Source organism: Rousettus aegyptiacus, unplaced genomic scaffold (genome assembly GCF_014176215.1).
Source record: "Rousettus aegyptiacus isolate mRouAeg1 unplaced genomic scaffold, mRouAeg1.p scaffold_m13_p_4, whole genome shotgun sequence".
Classification (NCBI taxonomy): Eukaryota; Metazoa; Chordata; class Mammalia; order Chiroptera; family Pteropodidae; genus Rousettus; species Rousettus aegyptiacus.
In genome coordinates, this window is record NW_023416307.1 from 39964140 (window position 1) to 39983814 (window position 19675).

General features: G+C 32.9%; 1 protein-coding gene across 3 annotated transcripts in view; it reads right to left on the reverse strand.

Moving 5' to 3' along the window:
- Positions 1–2032: 2032 nt before the first annotated feature.
- DCUN1D1 (defective in cullin neddylation 1 domain containing 1) overlaps positions 2033–19675 on the reverse strand; it is a 28025-nt gene continuing 10382 nt past the window's right edge. For all 3 annotated transcript variants that reach the window (XM_016138012.2, XM_016138011.2, XM_016138013.2), the window contains exons 2-7: positions 19379–19595; positions 18208–18376; positions 15844–15974; positions 7393–7475; positions 7075–7171; positions 2033–5777 (exon numbers count right to left, since the gene is read on the reverse strand). In XM_016138012.2, the coding sequence (XP_015993498.1) occupies positions 5698–5777; positions 7075–7171; positions 7393–7475; positions 15844–15974; positions 18208–18376; positions 19379–19595 (777 nt within the window). In that variant the 3' untranslated portion in view covers positions 2033–5697. The remainder of the gene's footprint in view (positions 5778–7074; positions 7172–7392; positions 7476–15843; positions 15975–18207; positions 18377–19378; positions 19596–19675) is intronic.

Below are 19675 nucleotides of genomic sequence, written 5' to 3' on the forward strand. Positions count from 1 at the left end.
TCCACACAAAGACATATGTGAATGTTGATAGCAGTCATAAAAAATTATGAGCAATCCAAATGTCCATCAACTGGTAAATGGATAAACAAAATACAGACTATCCATACAATGGAATCCCATATGATGATTAAAGAAACTAAGTACAGGTATATGCTCCAACATGGATGATCCTCAAAAACATGCCAATTAAAGAAGTCAGGTACAAAAGACCTCAAAATGTATTTTATTTGTGTGTTAATTTCTAGACAGGGAAAATTTGTAGAAACAGACCACTGTAGTTGCCTAGGGCTGGGGGCAGCAGCAGGCGATCAACTGCAAAGGAGCATGAGGGGAACTTTTATGGACTGATAAAAATGTTCTTAAACTAGATTGGGATGATCGTTACACAACTCTAAATTTACTAAAACTATTGAATTGTACACAAAATGTGTGAATTTTATGGTGTGCAAATTATATTTCAATAAAGCTACATTTTTAAAGTATCACTACAACAAAGTCATAGGAATGACTATTTTAGAGCTGAAAGCCTATTCATTTCATGTAATTTCAACATAATAAATTCGAATACACTATCAGGAATAGGAATACTAGCATTTGCTTAAAAACTAAACATGCTATTTTTAAAGGATTCCAAGTACACACCTCTAAACCTTACTGATCAAATATTGCTTTTAGCTATATGTCACATAACAAAATCATGTCTCCAGCTTATATCAGCATTTCCTCTTGGCCATTTTGTTTTTCCCTAATCTTATGACCTACAATATTCCTTTTAGTAAAAATTTTTTGTTTGGTATCGCTCAAGTTTTCCATTAGATTCAAAGGTTACTTAGAATATTTCATAACCTGAAATAAAATTTTGGGTAAATGTTTATATTCAACATGTCTAAATATATATACATTCTAAATATGAAATGAATATTATCTTTTTTTTCTTTTGTTTGGTCATTATGCCACTCACATGCTGCCTCTAGTAAGTTTCAAACTTTTCATTGTTTCAAATCAAGCTTTGCTTTATTTTGGTTCAAAATTATTTTTTCCTATAAACTTATTTAATCGAGTCTTCTTTTCAAACCAGTGTTGCTTTCTATGATCAAGCCTGCTTTAATTTCAGTCTGATGCCGTCTCTTTCCATTCCCCTAAAAAATCTGCCAGAGAAGAAATGTTCCCTCTAAGCCAGTCATTAAAAAAATTGTTTTTAACCAAACATTTCCCTGCAAACCAAATCTCATATGAAATACCAACATTCTACAAGGAATAAAGTAGAAAGCTATAGATGAAGTGGAAGGAGAGGTATCTGGCCTGCTCTGGCCCAACCTCACAAACTATAGCAGCCTTAAGGTATGGCTTGAAAACCAATGTTCTAAGACAAATAACACTGATTTCTGCACAGCACAAATACAAAAGAATTAAACTGAAAATACTAAATACCTGTAAGAAAAACTTGGATATACTTAAAAATACATTTTAGACTCTCAATTTTAAAAATGGTTAATGAGTCACAAAATGTCTTTGAGATTCATAAAGACATTACTTTTAGGAATTCCATCTACAATGGATGCTGTGTACCTTTTATCATAATTTCCTTATTTATGACAGTTAAAAAAAAAAGTGAGAGAGAAGTCAAAAGCCACATTAACACCAAACATTGAGCCTACTGGAAAGTTGCCAAATAAATGAGTTGGTCAGCAGGAAATGCCAATTACCCAACGGGCCATGAAGAAAATAAGATGGCAAGAATGCTCTGGTAAAACCATTTATGTAACTGTATTGAGTTTAAAAAAACAGCACTATCTGCCTCCAGAATCAGGTACAAATCAAGCCAAGTATTCAACCAAAATGGCTACAAATAGGATAAACCTGGAAAAGGGGATTTGTACTATTAGGAATTTTCAAATTTATCTTAACTATAAAATATAAATCCCTTCCCCTCAGAAATCAAAGGTAAAGGTATCATGATATATAACTTCATCACATTTCTATAAATAAAAATTATTGCTATATGATTGTAAAAATGGAGGCAAGTAAAGAGTTCAGAATATACTTGTTTATAATCAATTAAATGATGAGCCATAATTTGAACCCTAATTATCACATTATGTAGAAATCACAATTCAGGTATTGTGTCCTCAGTTATTAAGATATATGTTAAATAGTTCACATTTTAAAAACATTTTACCATTACATTATCAAATTTGATAAAATCTTATCAAAACATCTATGTATTCAATATAAATCATATTGTTAAAAGTATAAAGTAACATTTAAACTGCTGAGGTGCCAAATAAGTACTATTAAATATACACAATTTGACATTTAGAACTACAGAAATTAATTCTTGCTAAAAGTTGGTTCAGGTTTACAAAGGCATACTCTGTGAACTATAATAAACTTCCCCAGCACCACTTTCCTTTTTTATTCGAAAATTCTTTCATTAGGCTTTACTTTCTTCTGTCATTCATATGTAAAAGTTACAGGTTTACAATACGTAGTCTTAATAATATGTTTTAAAAATCTAAGCAAAGTGCACGTTAAACTAGCTACAGCTACTCCAACTTCTTGATTATCATCAAATAAAAAATAGATGAACACTTCATTCACTTAAATTTTTGAGGAAGAAAAAAATAGTATACCTTGCTTAAATAAGAATTCCCCAGTAAGGATATTATATAAAAGATTTCCCCTGTTATTTAAGTTTACTTTCTCTCATTAAAACTTTTTAAAAGTCTAATGAAGAACACATACTTACAATGCCATATCACACAACTACAGTACTGTTAATTAAATAAAGCAGCCCAGTATAGTTGTAAACATTTTAAATGTAGTAAACAAGAGTTGGCATGTCTTTCCTCCCTAAAACTTGCCATTACAATGATCTTTCCATGAATTATTATTCTTCCGGGAAAAGTTTTCAGGTATATTTTAGTCTTTAAAAATATTACACTGAAATAATATGTGAAAAGATTTAGTCATGGAAATTTTACTGAAGCTTTTATTGCCTCTGTTGGTAATATGACAGGGATTGTTAAGAAACACAATTGAACTTACAGAGATATGCAGATGATAGTCACTAAAGATAATCTTGATCTCAAGTATTTTTATATGTGGGCACTTCTAATTTCATACACTTTACTATTTAAGAAGCATTACATTTAAAAATGTGTACCTGTTTTGACATTTGGCAAAAAGGAAACTGTACCTGTGGTTCAGTTCAAAACAATCAGCATGGGGAGTTTACCAGAATGAAGACTGAAACACTAATGACTTAAAGCAATTCAAGTTGTGTGTGTGTGAGTGTGTCTCCTTCAACCTCTTTCACACACACTCACACACATTCACTCACACACAAAGCCATGTGTATAAGCATTTGTTAGTACAAAATATTCCCTGTAACCAGACATTTATCCTCAGAATAATCACACCACATTAAATCAGTCTTCTCTTTTCAGCCCTAGTCATAGTATTAATTCTAAGATGCCATCATAGAGCGAACCTTACCTTTTATGCTACATAATTATACTCAAAAGATTTATGTATCTGTTTATAATTACACAGTAATTATAAATGTCTAGTACCAAACTGATGACCAATACTATTTTGTTGAAAAGGTCTTGCATCTAAAAGAAAAAGTCTGTAAAACCCAAGGCACTAGGCCATGAACCAATATCAGACTTTTATGAAAAACAATTTATATTGGGGGAAAAAAGCTAATGGGATCTCATATCAAAACACAGCATACTCAAATTAATTATTCAATCTGAAAACAATACCATAACTCAAATCTTCAAGACAGGAAACAAAATATTACATATATATAGCTTTTAAAATTTTTCATAATTGAAGTTCCTCTTTATATTTACAAATATGAAATCAAGAAATACTTGAAAGCAGCAGAATTCTTCTTTTTTCTTCCTTTTTTTTTTTTAAAAAAAAAAAAAAACAAACCAATTCCAGTAAACTGAATAGAAATTTTCAAAATTTTCTGTTGGTAGAATTGTATTCTTGAATTAAAGTTATGATTAGAATATTAATATAATATCCATGGGGAAAGTTTTCTAGTCAATTTCAAAATCATGTAAATAAAAAGTAGTTTTAATAATATGTCACTGTTCTTAAAATCTTTTTCACATCTACATAAAATGTACTGCTAATCTTAAGTACATTTTTTGGATAATTTTAACATTAGACCTCAGCGACTGCCTGGATACACCAAGCAAAATCTATTCCTGCTACAGACCATAAGCATACAATATTTGAAGTTTTATATTTTTTAACCTGCCTTACAGAAATGTTTTAAAAAGCAATAAACCCTTCTTCACGTGTCAGGAAGTGAACAGGGAAATGAGCATTTTCAGCATGAAAGCAGCTCCTAGGTCTTGTAATAAAAATCATACATACAAGATAGAATTCTGCTTCAATGTGAAAACTGAGCTAATTTGAGTGGAACAAAAACAGTTAAAGAGACTAAATAATTTAAGAAAATAGAAGCCAGATTGGTATTTTGCATCAAGTGCATGCCTGCTTGAAAATCTTTGCTCCTTGAGTAAGTATTTGGCAACCACAGTGATTAGCAGTTAAAGCAATTTCAACAAAATAAGAAGTCATCAAAAATGGACTATTTGTATGAAAGAACAGTACCTATAAGGATTGAACTTCATGGCTCATCGCGACCATTTTCAAAATTTAATTCCTACTATCATCTTATAAATTAAGAGAATTTCATTTGTGTTCCATAGTGTGCTGACAAAAAAATAATAATAAAAATAAAAAATAAACCCTCATGCCTAAATTTAGAATACTGTATTGTGTAGCAATCTAACACATTCAAAACAAATTAAATAGTTTAACTTATTTGCCAGGCATATAAGCATTTCAAAATCATAATAAAATCCAATTATGTAGTGCATAATGTAGATAGGAGTGGAATCCAACATTATGCAGACATTTTCTAAATAAAAGCTCCCTGTAGGACAATTATATATAAACATGGGTAAGATAAGTGCAGACTAGTTCTGTGGAACCTTTTGAAATCGAGGGTCTGAAACACAATAAATTTTTCAGGTAAGCACACAAAGTTATCCTAAAAATTTTTCACGTTGGTTATTTTGACATTTTTTCCATCAGATTTTCTACTCACATTAACAATACATTGTGATTTGCCAGAAAAAAAAAAAAAATCCCCTAAACCGAAACACCATTCCAGATCTGGTACACTTAAATATATCACTCTCATTGGAAGTGCTATCAGCATAGTCTTTGCAACTAGCCCAAAGCATATATTTAAGAAGTTTTTATAAGTTGTTTGTGATGTTCATGTGTTTAATTCTTATGCCAAACTGTTTTCTGATGAAGACAGCATTGTGCTTTATGCAAGAATGGAAACCTCAAAATAATCATCATAAAGCTTCTAAGACTTATGGGAGAATAAACTAGGATGGTCCACAGATATAAGATGAAATCCACAATGTTGGAATTATAAATGTTTAGAGCGGCCCAGACTAGAAGACAAGCCCAAACCACCATTAGGAGGATGAAATACGATATGGTCCAAGATGTATCCTTAAAGTTTTGTCTCAACCCTCAGTCTGAATTGCGAGGATTGATCTTCAGTTCAGTCCAGCCAGCAGAAATTGACTGTGCAATTTTCCGTTGTATTTATTGTACAGACTATGTACATTCTAGAAGTTTCCTTTAGTGCTACACTGTTGTACTTTTTGTCCCAGCAATTTGAGGGCGTGCAAATTCCACAAAGTCATCAATAAGTACAGGCCATGCTCCTGGGAGGGAAAAATATATGGAAGAAAGGAAAAAAAAGGAGAAATAAGACTAATATTTTAATAGAATTCATTTTTTAAGTATCTTCCCCATAATAGTTAAAGTATATCATTATAAATATTCTCACTGATAGGGGCTTCCACAATCCTAGCTTTTTGGAGTTTCTACCAAAAGTCTTCCTTATATTCTCTCTGCTCTATTATTCCGATACTTGATCATCCCTTGAATGATAAAAATAATTCTTTTGGTACTCAATCAATATTACAGTTTTCTGAAAGCCAATGAAGTCAGGCCATTGAAGTAATTTGGTCAAAACTGGCAGCCTAAGGAATGGGCATGAAATGATGGCATACTGCCAAAACCGAAAGCATAGTAGGTAGGAGAAAACAAATTTTCAGGCATTTTATGGCAATCTTACAAAGAAAATTAACAGCAAGCATCAAAATCCACCCTATTTCATGATAATTACTAAACGATTTCAAATTGCATATATGCATGCCTCTGTATAGCCACAGGCTAACCTCTAAATCAGAAAGTTCTCCAAGTTTCATGTAAGGCCTAACAGCACAATTATCAGTCATAAGCAGGATTAGACATTTCTTACGTTTTAGTGAACACTATAAATGACAATGAAAACGAAGAATAAAATAACATCATCTCTGATTAGATTAAATGGCTCCAGGATACTTCTAAGGAGGCCAAGATCACTGGAGATTTTTTAAAAGAATTACCTATGTCTAGTCAATATTCTCAAAAACATCCTGCTAATTCTGAAGGGGGACTAGGTAAGTATGTGTGAAGAAATGAAGGTAAATCACTTCTAGAAAAACAAAAGAAAAATAAGTAGTAGATGGTAGCATCATCTTTATACATACATAAAGAAATAACAGAAAAACATTCAATCAGTGAATATTTATAGAATGTTAATAGTACTACAGTAGGCAGCTAAACTCCATTTCAAATTAGAAAAACTCACTCAAGTTTCAATTAGCTTCACAGATGAGAGATCAATAAAAATCATACAAGTATAAAAAAAGTACGTTAAGATAAGAGGTTCCTAAAGTAAATTGAAAATCTAAAATAAATAAAAATTAATCATGCTTTTCTGGAAAATGTGACTATGAACAATATAGATTGATAAAGAGGATGAAGTTCTTTCATACATTCAGAAAAGCATAAATAACAGCTTAGAAGAGTGAAACAGCACTCCAAGAAAAAGAGGAGAAGTTTAAGAGTGCGATAGAAGGAGGCAGGTAAGAACAAACACAAACAAACTGGTAGGGTAAAGATTTTCATTACCTTCCTCATCATAATTAGACATGTCATCTGCAATCATTGTACTGAAGTCTAAAAGAAGATTCCAAGTATCTTTTGGTATTGATCGTTTATGATGTTCCTATTAAAAGATAAAATCCAGTCACTAAAAAGTTTTTTAAAAAGTCCAAATGATGCTAAATACAAGAATGCAAAACAACTTGTGTAATAATATTCTGGTAACCAAATTTCTGTCCATTACCATCTCTGAGATGAGTCAGTTATGCTTTTAAAATGTTAATTTATCTTCGAAAGAATTACAATTTTAGAGAAAACATCAAACTGCAGAAAACATGAACTTACCAACAAAAATTTATTCCATAAGTCTAAGAATTTAAATCTTCCATTAAGCACTAAATTCCAGTAGGCAATGGCCATTTCTAGATCTGTAATATTAAAAATAAATTATGTATTTCAAATGCCATGAAAATTTGTCCCTAAAAAAAAACAAAACAAAACATGTAAGATCAAAGATAACCTTAAAAAAAGAACTTGTGTCATGAATATTTATATATTAAAGTTTTCTTAAAGAGATAAGCCCAAGGTTTGTATCCAGCTTCCACTGCCAATGAATGGTTCCTTTAGGGCAAGAAGGATATCACTTACCTCATGGGGGTTTCTGAAGGTTCAACTAGATACTGCAGATAAGCATGCTGGACTAGTTCATAAGTATTCAAATGTTAGTTAAAGCGTACCAGTGTTTCTTGACCTTAGCACTTTTGACACTTGAACCATATAATTTTTGGTTGTGGGTAGCTGTCTCATGAATTGTAACATTAGTAGCACACCTGGCCTCTACCCACTTTATGCCAGTAATAGCTCCATCCTACCCCTAGTGATGACAACCAGAGATGTCCCCAGGCATTGCCAAAGGTCTCCTGGGGGTCGAAATTGCCCCCCGTTGAAAACCGCTGTTGTACACATATAGGTTGTAATGCAGAGAATTCCTACCCACCATCCTAATCAGTCTTACACTCCCAGTTGTTAGCTATCTGATGCTGTCCTCAAGAAGACTATTAAGAATACTTATTTAAAAATTAAAATTAATAAACTAAGATCTGCTTTTTTAAAAAGTTTGATGAAATGATATTATTTAACTAGATTTGGAGAAGAGGAGCGTAAAAAAGCAACACTGCCCCATAACAAAGAACTACGCCTGCCATATGACAGAGAGAAAGACCTATCTTTTTCAAAGAACTAAAGTAGTTAAGAAAGTATCAAACTTTTAAGAGTACATTTACTAGGTCTGGAAAAATTATATTCAAGTAACTTAAAAGTCCTTTTGGATATGATCTCTAAATCGCTCTTGATAATGTGAGGAATCATGAGAGACTAGGAAAGACTCCAAAAAGGTTCACATCCTAACTCAAAGAAAAATAGGTAGCCCATAAAAAATTCCTCATCTTCACTGGACCTTAACCTCTTCAAGGATAGGGACTATATATACCCAAACTAGAAGACTGAAACACACAGCAAGCATTCAGAAACCGGAGAATGAATGAACTTCCTATGGTTCCACGTGCAAATGTACTTACCTTCAAATCCATCATTATTTCTGTCTTCAAACTCAATGTAACAGGTACTTTTTCCCCTCCTATCCAAAGGTAAGCCCCAGAACACTATTCTGGATCCAATACTATCCTCACTCTTCAAAGAATCTGTCTATTATCTATTAATTTTCCTCTCCCTCCCTATATCTTCAACTTTGCTGTCTTCTGGCTTTCCCCTTCCACAAAGAAACAAGCTCAGCTCATTACCTATCTTTAAAAAAGAATGTTTCATTCCTCTTTCTCCTTCCCTTCAAAGATAACCTTGTACATGGAGTCTTCTACTTATTTACATAATGTGCTCCTAAAACATGTCTGAAAGTCAAATTCAGATCCCCATGTTTTAAGAGAAGTAAAAAATATGACACCAATTCCTACTCGCAATTCCTTTTGAATCTTTGCAGTCTTTTAAAGCTCTCTATACCCAACATTCCTTCCACGTTCTTTGTGTTCTTTTCTTTACCAAATAAACATATAATTGTCTAGCTTAAGTACAGAAAAATTGCTGTTATTGGTATGCTTAATAATTTCCTAAGATTATTCATGTTAGTATTTTTCCTCTTTAACTAATTTTTATAAAATAAGGAGAAAATGAAATATTCAAATAACCGCAAACCATGAGACACCTACAAACGCCCACCTGTCAGCTGATACACTAACATGAAAATATGACAAGGGCAGTAGTACACATGTATAATGTTTGAAAGTTCAGGCTGTAAAAGAAGAAAACTTTTTGTAATCTACATTCATTGCCCCTTTTCCTCACCTCCCACACACTATTTAATTCTATAAACTAGTGTCCACCTCTGCCACTCATCCCACTGAAAGTAATCTCTGGAGGGTGACCAGATCCTTCCAGGTGCCAAACACACACTTTTATGTCCTTAGTTTACTTAGCTCTTGTCATATTTGACAGAATTGAGCACACTCCCCTGGATGGAATTGTCACTTCTTTTGGCTTTAATTATAACACACCGCTGACTTTCCTCTGTCCCCTCTGGCCTTTTTATTCTTTTACAGGATCCACTCCTTCCATTCATCCATTAACCACTGGTGTTCTACAACACTGTATGTCAGCAATAACCACTTCTACTTCCCTCAGTAGATTTTTCAGACCTTTACTTTTTTAAACATTATCTATTCAACCATCTCTAGCAACTCCTAAATCTGAAATTTATATCTACTTTTCTAGATTCATGTATCTAATTGCCTAAGGACATCTTAAACTGGTATCGAAGAGAGTTCAAACTGAACTCATTATCATACCTCCACAAACCTGCTATTCAATTTCTCTCAATGAATGTCATCACTCTACAGTGTTTCCCAATGAAATTTCTCATTGTGAGGAACTGTCCTATGCATTGCAGGACATGTGGCACCCTGCTAATGCCAGAAGAAATCCTCAGGCATTCTGACAACCAAAAACACACCCCACCTCCACCTGCCCCCAATTCCAAATATCCCCTAAGTACATTGAGAATCGCTAGAGAAACTCCCTTCTTCATTACATACTTCCAACTGAAGCTCTCTCATTTTGGCTTCTCTCTCCCACTGGACCCTATACTACGGTCCTCTTTATTTCTAGTTAATCACAGCAACAGATTCATAAGCAGTCTCTCTTCCTCTAGCTCCACCTCCACTCCTTTTAAAGGACAACACTGTTTTCAGATGGAACTCTGTGGCATATAAATTTGGTGTCACTTCCATATTAAAATTCTTCAAATGATTAAAACAGTGAGATACCACTACACACCATTTAGAATCGCCAAAATCCCAAACACTGACAACACCAAATGCTGACAAGGGTGTGAAGACATAGAAACTCTCATTCCTGCTGGTGGGAATGCAAAATAGTACAGCCACTTTGGAAGACAGTTTGGCAGTTTCTTATAAACCTAAACATACTCTTACCACAAGATCCAGCAATTGTACTCCTTGGTATTTATCAAATGTACTGAAAAGTTATGTCCACCCAAAAACCTGCATGTGGATGTTTACAGTAGCTTTATTCATAATTGCCAAAACTTGGAAGCAATCAAGATGTCCTTCAGAAAGTGAATATAAATTGTGGTACATCCAGACAAAGGATTATTATTCAGTGCTAAAACAAAATGAGCTAATGATCCATGAAAAGGATAATAAATACATATTACCAAGTGAAAGAAGCCAATCTAAAAAGGCTACCCAGTGTACGATTCCAACTACATGACATTCTGAAAAAGGCAAAACTATGGAGATAGTAAAAAGGTCAGTGGTTGCCAGGGTTTAGGATGGAGGAAAGAATGAGTAAGCAGGGCACAGAGGATTTTTAGCGCAGTAAAACGTCTCTGTATGATGCTATAATGATGAATACATATCATTACACATTTGTCCAAACCCAAAGAATGTACACCATCAAGCATTAATTCTAAAGTAAACTTAAACTCTGGGTACTAATGTGTCAATGTATGTATAACTATAACAAATTTGCCACTCTGGCAGAGTTTATATAGAAAAACTCTGTACCTTCTGTTCGATTTTGCTATAAACCTAAAACAGCTATATTAAAAAGTTTTTTAATATACAATGATTTCCTCCTGCCGTCAGATAATATCTACTTTTAGTCAAATGAACTTACTTGCAGTACCTCAAAGGTGCTATGTCTCTCACCTCTGAGCAACTGAACATGCTACTCTCTCTATATTAGAGATGGCTTTTTTTTCTTTTGGCCTTTAAAACATATATTCTACAAGGCTCAAAAATTATAATTTTTGTGAAGGCTTTGCAAACTCACCCAGACAAACTTAAGATGCTCCTGACTCCATGTTCTCAGAGTAAGCAGTCAATTAATGTTTTTGAGTGAAAAAGTAATACTCAAAAAGATTAATAAGTTATAGAGTTGAAACACAAAGATTAAGTTGAAAAGAGATAAACTGTCAATTGCCACAAGCACAGAAAAAAACAGCCCTTAGACAAAAATGTCTGCATGAGAGAGAGAACAGCCTTGCTAGAGAAGTAGTTAACATAGTAGTTTAGCCTCTTAAATCCCAGTTCTACCACTAATTAAGTGATCTTAGGCAACTGAGTTCACCTCTCTGTAATTCAGCTTAAAACAAAAATAATAGTACCTACTCTCATGGGGCTGTTGTAAGGATTAAATGAGTTAATACATATAACTTATTTAGAACAGTGCCTGGTAAATAATGAGTACTTACTATTATTTGTTTTTAATGATTTTTAAAATTATTATTATAGATTCTGAAGCAATATTGGAAAGAGAGCAAATAAGGTAAGAAGAAACAAAGTTAGACTAGAAGGAAAATAGTCAAGAAAGTTCTAATAACAGTATTGTCAAAAATTGAGATGCTTACAGAATGAATCTTTAAGCCCTTTAGTAAAATTAAAAATGTGGTGTCATTCTTTCAAAGAGAATCAACAGGGCAATGTAAGATTTCATAAAGGATGACCAATTGTATGCCAGATGAACATGAAAATGAACTGAGACTGGATCCAAACACTGACCCTAAGGGAAACAGAATGTTGCCAACTCACTAGGGAGGATGGAATGGTGATTAAAAATCCTACTCACAATGTTTTAATTTACTTAGAAATAGCACTATTTAGTGTAATAAAAATACAGAAATTGGAATCAGAAGACCTGCAGCTGAGTCCCAGTTCTCATATAACTCTAAAGTTATATGACCTTAGTAAGTCAGCCTTTCTGACCATGAATTCCTTCATCTTTACAAGAAGAGAATAACATGGGTTTTTTTTCACTTAGCTCAAAGGATTGTTACAAGAACCAAATATGATTATATAGATGAAAATATGCTTTAAAAATACTCTATAAAATTATTTTAAGTATTAAAGTAAATGCTTAACAAACATTAAAAATTCTTAAATCAATTGCACAGGTATAGGATTTTAACTGAACTATAGTTCACAATAACCTATAGACTTTAATTAAAGTTCAGGATGGTCCTAAAATGGCAATACTGCTAAAGAACAAATGTAATTTTTGATCAAATAAAAAGTTTCACCAAAAAAAAAAAAAAAAAAAACAGACCCATGGTATTCTACATTAAATAGCTTCCTTCTGGAGTATTATGTTCAGCTTTAAGAGCGTTAATCTGAGAGAGACTTAGAAGCTGGAAATGTGTCTAGGGGGGACAGTAACAGGAATAACAAAGGTCTCCTCAAATGAAGAATAGTTAAAATAACTGGAATGTTAACCTGGAAAAAAAGAAGGGGTAAGTGATAGCTATCTTTCAAGGTTAGACTTCCTCTGTGCTGCAGTAAAGAATAAGAGCAACAGAAGCTATAAAGACAAAGATGTTAACTTAATAAATAAAGGAAGAACAGTATAACAAATAAGCGTACTCTGTGAAGATAATGAACCACTTCCTAAAACTATGTGTCCCCAATTCCTGTATGTTCAAAAGTAAAAGCTAAATGAGCATCAGGTATGGATGCTACTTTGGATAGGTTAGATTTAACAGAGGACTTATGAAATCCCTTCCAAATTTAATTCAGAAGACTATTAGAAATGGCAGGACTGAAGCAGACGGTGATAGAGGAAGTCTCCTATCCTGATGTCACAGACATAAGATTATAGAAAATGAGAAAAAATGGAAAACGTCAGCACAGCCATTTATTAATATACCACAGTGCTGTCACTGTCACTCTTTGCCAGTTTGTTATGGGCCTCACCTCCTCTCCCACCATCTTCTAATTCCTCTCTGCAAAATACTTTATAATATGAGCCCTACAAACCCTTAGAGAGGCTGTCAAAAGAACTGTTTTCTTTTTAATTAAGTTCTCCAACTAAGCAAGTTATTACATTTCCTGATACCTAATACCAATGCAAAACAAAAAGAGAAACTGATTTATTTTTGTTACATTTTCTTTTTTTAAACTGACATTTTTTAGTTTTAAGTTTATGGAAAAATTGAGCAGAAAGTACAGAGTCCCATAGACTTCTCCCTTGCCCCCATTTCCAGTATTTTTAACATCTTGCTTTCGTGTGGTATTTCTTACAATTGATGAGAAAGTTCATATTTTACATCGGGTCTCACTATAATACATTCTATGGTTTGGGTTTTTTTCTTTTTAAACAATTTAAAAATTGTGGTTAAATACATATAAAATAAAATTTACCACCTTAACCATTTTTAAGTGTACAGCTTAGTGTTAGGTACATTCACATTGCTATACAACTAATCTTCAGAACTCTCTTGCAAGACAAAAGCTCTATACCCATTAAACAATATTATATTTTCCTAAGCTCGATACTCATTAGATAATAATCTGCATAATTTTTTTCTCAATTTTTCCTGTTATCTGATATTCCAATTTACCATATTAATATATTCAATAGCTATAAAAATGTTATTATGATTTTCACTGTATAGTAAAAACTAAGATTCAATATCAAGACCACGTAGTCACCCCAAAACATCATTTATTTTGTAAGGGATTGGGATATAACTAAGTAATATGTTCGACTCCTTTAAATCACCATTGATATTCATGACATTTAAATTTTATCAAAACATTGTGCTATATTTCTAAACAAGACAAAAATAATTTTTTTACTATGTACATGATAATAAAAGACTTTAATCAGCTTGTATTTATGGGCAGGAAAAAGGAAACTAGAAAAAATAGCCCAGTTAACTGGCAGCCACAGATAGAAGATACAGAAACCAATCCTAGGTATCCCGGCTTATTTTGCTGGCAAAATGAGGGATTTTCCTATAAAAATAAAATCTAACCTAAACTGAAGAACCAGTTAGAAAGGAGATTTCATTATTTAGAATTTTGCTTTACAGATACTCTGTGAACCTTTAATCAAATTTATGTTTAGTCACTCTTCAGGCCCAAATCGCCAATACAAATGTACATTCATCCCTTCACTAGCTTTCAGTGACGTCCTCGCTCTAATCCCTATTCACATAACCATTTTCTCACTGCTCTTCCCCGTTCTAATCTAAAATATAAAGAAGGATTAGCACAAGAGGCCCCTATTAGCCTCTTCAGCTCTTGGATTTTCAATATCAAAAACAAACTCACTTCCATCATTAGGTAAATTATTTTACCTTCCTATACCTCAGTTTCCTCATCTGCAAAATAAGAATAAAAAATAGCTAGCACCCTATCATTATGTATCAGGCATATGACAGGTGCTGAATTACTGAATGAAAGAATGCTGTTAAAAGTTAAATGTTGCAGTAAAGTACTTAGCACACTGCTAGGGATACTGAAAGTGCATATTAAATGGAAGTTACTGCCATCATCAAAATCTTCAGTGCCTCCCCACTGCCCACAAATTCCAATTTAAACCTTTACATATTGTTTTTAAAAGAAGCCTGTGATTACTGATCTTTAAAGCTGTCTCACTAAAATAAAGTCGAAGTTTTCTAGGTTCTGCAAAGAAGCCAAGCTTACTTCCCAAGTTTCAGACCTTTATTCATAATTATCCTCTCGCTGGAACACCTTTCATATTCCCTTTTAGTTTACATACTACCTTGCTCAGGAAGCATTTCCCAACCATTTCTGCTTTTACTCATTTCTACTTTTATCTAAAACCCGCACATGCATTTATTACTTTGTATTATCCCCTGCTGTCCAGTCTTTCTGGGTAAACTGTAAATTTCACTGTAGCTTTTATCCCCTAGTCATCCCCAAAACAAATGTATGGATATCACACACAGTATAAATTGACTGATCTAAACTGTTAACAGGAGTTATTTTTAGATAAGATTATGAATGATAATTATTTTTCTCTTAGTTTCCAAATAAGTCCTAACCAAAAAAGAATAGATTTATCTGGCATTCTAGGACTCAGAAATCTTATAATGCTATTTCTACAGATCCATAGCAAAATACCTATGATCCTAAGATCCTAAAATAATCTTCTAAAAAACAAATACAAATGTATGTACGTATGTTCAAGGAATTTTAACAACTATTTATTTTCTATATTGGAGTTCTGAAAAAAAAAATCAATGGTTTACATATGGTATCCAGGGTTACCAACCCTATTATTGAAATGTGCACGGTGTTCTCTGAATAACCAGAAGTTGTTTCTCATTGTTTTTCAGTAACTGGTATTTTCATGTTGACTTAATGCTCAAAACATATAACTTTCTATTGCAAAACAAAAGTGACACTGTCAATGTAGTTGAATATATTTGAAACGCCAAATATAATTTTTAAAAATTCTTACCTAATCCTTTTTGTCCTGGATTCTTTGCAAAATTAAAAGTAAACTGGTAAAAATCCTTAAATCGTCCTGGTTCTTTCAATTCTTGTTCCATCTTGGGTATCTGGGCCTTTAGTTTTTCTATGCTGTCACATCTACATTGTAAAATTAAGTTTATAAAAGATAAACTTTTTGACTATAAATTAAGGACTTAACTTATTCATTCCTATGACAGCTTATATTTATTTCATAAAACTTCTTTTTAAAAATCAGATAGTTGTATTTCATCTTTTTACATTACATAAACAAGTAAGGGGTTAGCTGGAGGAAGAAAAGGTCTGGAGTGATTAAATGTTAGAAATAATTACTATTTTTTTAAAAAATGAGCTATTTTAATTACATAATTTCTGGACTATTAACATGACTGAATTGTAGAAATCAGCTGCACTGGACAGATGAGAATGTAATCGACATAGCAAATCACCAGTTTAAATTGTGGTATATACTCTTACATGGTAACAAATCACATGTCTAGCTTGCAAACTAACTGAAAGTATAGTTTCTTGCTTAAGTCAGGAAGCAATTCTCTTCAAAACTTACTTATTATATACAAAGCATAGTTTTAAGTATCAGCTGAGCCCCCACCATCTCCAGCTTAAGTTATCTCAAATCAATATTAAGTTTCTTCTGTTTTTGAAAAGCATTATACGTCCAAGGAGTTAAAAGGGTCCAAGTATCAAGTCTTACTTTCCCCATAATAAACAGCCTTAAAGTAGAAATACTCTATTTCTTACATTCCACAAAACCAATCATTCCATTTTTCTTCTGATTGTTGCTTTTATTTTTCTTTTCTTTTTTTAATGTCTCCCAGATCATTAGTTTGTGAATTAAAATTTTGATTTGGAAGTTTATTACATTTTACATTAATTCAAATAGAAAATAGAAAAAAAAAAAAGTTGAGTTCTAATGAAAACTGTCCTAGCATAGAAAATTCCAGCAAATTCAGAACAGGGCTAGTTTTGGCTATAGAACATAGGGTCTAAATCAATTATTAATTTATAGCTTCTCAGCTTTAAACACATTCTTCTTTGCCCTACATTGTGACTCTTTGTAGTGGACTACATTACAAATTGTGAGACTTCATTTTTCTTGCCTGCTGGCTCACTGTTAGAGTCTACCAATAGAGGGCAATGAAAGGCTGAAAGAGGAAGAAGGAACTTTTCTTATCCCAGTTTGTTTTCTGCAGGGAGCAAAGGTTTCCTATGGTGGAAGGTCCCAGCAATGTTCACCAATGGTGGCAACTCGCAAGGCTCTGCAGCAAGTGGCCTCTAGCCAGTTTCTTCACCAGAGCAGCAGGCAAGGCAAGCATCACAAGGCACTGTGTTCTGCAGTAGCCACACCCTCTCCTTCTCAGCCTTGTGGAGATCTCTTAAGTTTCTAGGTTCCTTCCTTGTTCAAATCCCTCAGCTCCAGGGGTAGTGGCAGCTTCTTGCAACTGTCACTCTGTTATACCTCAGAGATTTCTTTTACCCCATTATGCAATAGAACAATTTTTTTAAATTTACCCTTTTCAAATCACTGATATATTTTTTGTGTGTCTTGTCTGGACCCTGATTACAATGTCCCTCATGCTCAAGATCAGAATGCCTAGGTTCAAATCCTGGCTCTAATACCAACTAAGTCTAGTTTCTCTGTACCTCAGTTTCCTCATCTCTAAAATGGTGATATAAACACTACTTCCCATACAAAGTAATTGTGAAGAGGTAGGTGAACTACTTACTTAACACAGTTCCTGAAACAAATGTTCAACAAATGGTAGATATTATTAAACAGTCACGCACTAAAAACAAAGGGCAGCCTGTTACCTATCCAGAGACTGAATAGTTTTGCAGACTCATTAAATAGACAACTAGAGGCCATAAGTAAAACCTCTACCCATGACTGTTCGATCTATTTATCCCAAGACATTTACCTAATCAGCTGCCAAGGTATAAAGTGAAAAAAAAGTGATTAATAACTTGCAAGATTTTTAATTCTAGGAGTTTGTTTATAAATTCAGAATTCACAGCCTCACATTAGGACATAAAACTTGCTTATTTCACTTATTCATATTAAATATTAAAGCACAGTAATTTATATTCTAGAGAACCTCCCTTAGAAACAAATGATAAAAGTACAATGCAAATGGAACAAGCTGTACTGACTATATACAGATAACTTGAAAAATCCAGAAAACTGGGTAACATAGGAAGGAATTAGCATATTAAGGCATTTCTACTAATACCAATGTTTGTGGGCCAGTAATTTATAAATGTACATTTAAAAATTTGTAACATAATTCAACTCCATAGTAATGTACTTAATTTCCTATTGTAATTATATACTCACCCTAATTCTGTCATGCCGTCCATGAACTCCTGTTTGGAGAACTCGCACTGTGTTGCTGCTCTGAACTTCCACGCAATGATCAACACACTAATGCTGGCTGGATCGAGTGCCAGGTCATCACAGAATTGCTGTATACCATCTATTCCAATTTTATTTTCATCTTGAGGATCTTTAAAAATAACAATGCAATATCAAATTTGTGCCATACTTTATTATGTTACTCCTTAAACTAAAAAAGGTGACACTTTCTGTTCCATCAAAAAAATGATCTCAATAGACCAAAGACATACAGCAATGTTATTCTAACAAATGTTTTCCCCTTATAATATTCAAAACTACTTTGCCCCTGAAATAGCATTTTTAACATGAACAGGAGAACACATATATAGATGGGCACTTGATTTTTAAAAGTCTCATTTATTCATGTAAAAATGTCCCATATTCATACACATTCAGAAAATCAGAAATTCCTATGTAGGGATAAGGATTTTTACTGAGCATATCCATATTTTAAGTGGGCATTCTAAATTAAAAGTATTACATACAGAAATTCTTTTTCCCTTACAACGAGTTCATTTTACCACAGCAATCACTTGTTAAGAGCATCAGAAAAACCATAAACTCTGCAATTCAATCCTAACTTCAACAATATCAATACCAGTTGTTCAAATTAAAAAAAAAAAAAAATCTATCAGTATTTACTTATCAGAGAGCGAAAATTTTAAGTAATACCACATACAAAGAGAAAGGCCCTCACATACTTCTGTCAAATGTGATTTGCTCATATCTCTAGGAATAAAAAATGTAACTTTTATGACTTTGGGGCATAACTTATGCATAAAATCCCCCATTTTTAGAAAAAAATTGTATACATATTTCTATACAAACATAAAAGACAAGGAAGGATCTATACCGGGCTATTAAATATTGGTTCCCTCAGGAAAATAAATAAGAAAAAGATGAAGAAACTATTAACTGTTTCTTTATTCATCTACTATGTATTGTTTAAATTTTTTAAAGTGTGTATTACTTTTTGAAGTAATTCTAAGATCTACAGAACTATTGACATATCTGCCCAATTTATGTTCTATGTATAGATTACTTCTCACAAGCAGTATACAACTTTGGAAAACTTGGTTCAAAATATTTAAAGTCACAAGCAAACACTCACCTTTGTATCTATTGTATAGTTGTTCTAACTTCTTCCTGTCCAATGATCCTTTTACACTCTCTCGTATATAAAGTTCAGGATTTTGGAAAAAATTGTCTGTAGCAACATCTAACTTCCAGTCATTTTGAGACAGACAACTTACTGCTGTTTTTTCACTAGATTGTGTGAAGATCATAAACTGACGAACTTTATCCTTCTGCGATGATTTCAACTTGTTCTATTGAAACCAGAAAATAAACTGAAACACTATGTAAAATCACAGAAGACTCACTATTTCTATATTCCTGACTAATCTTT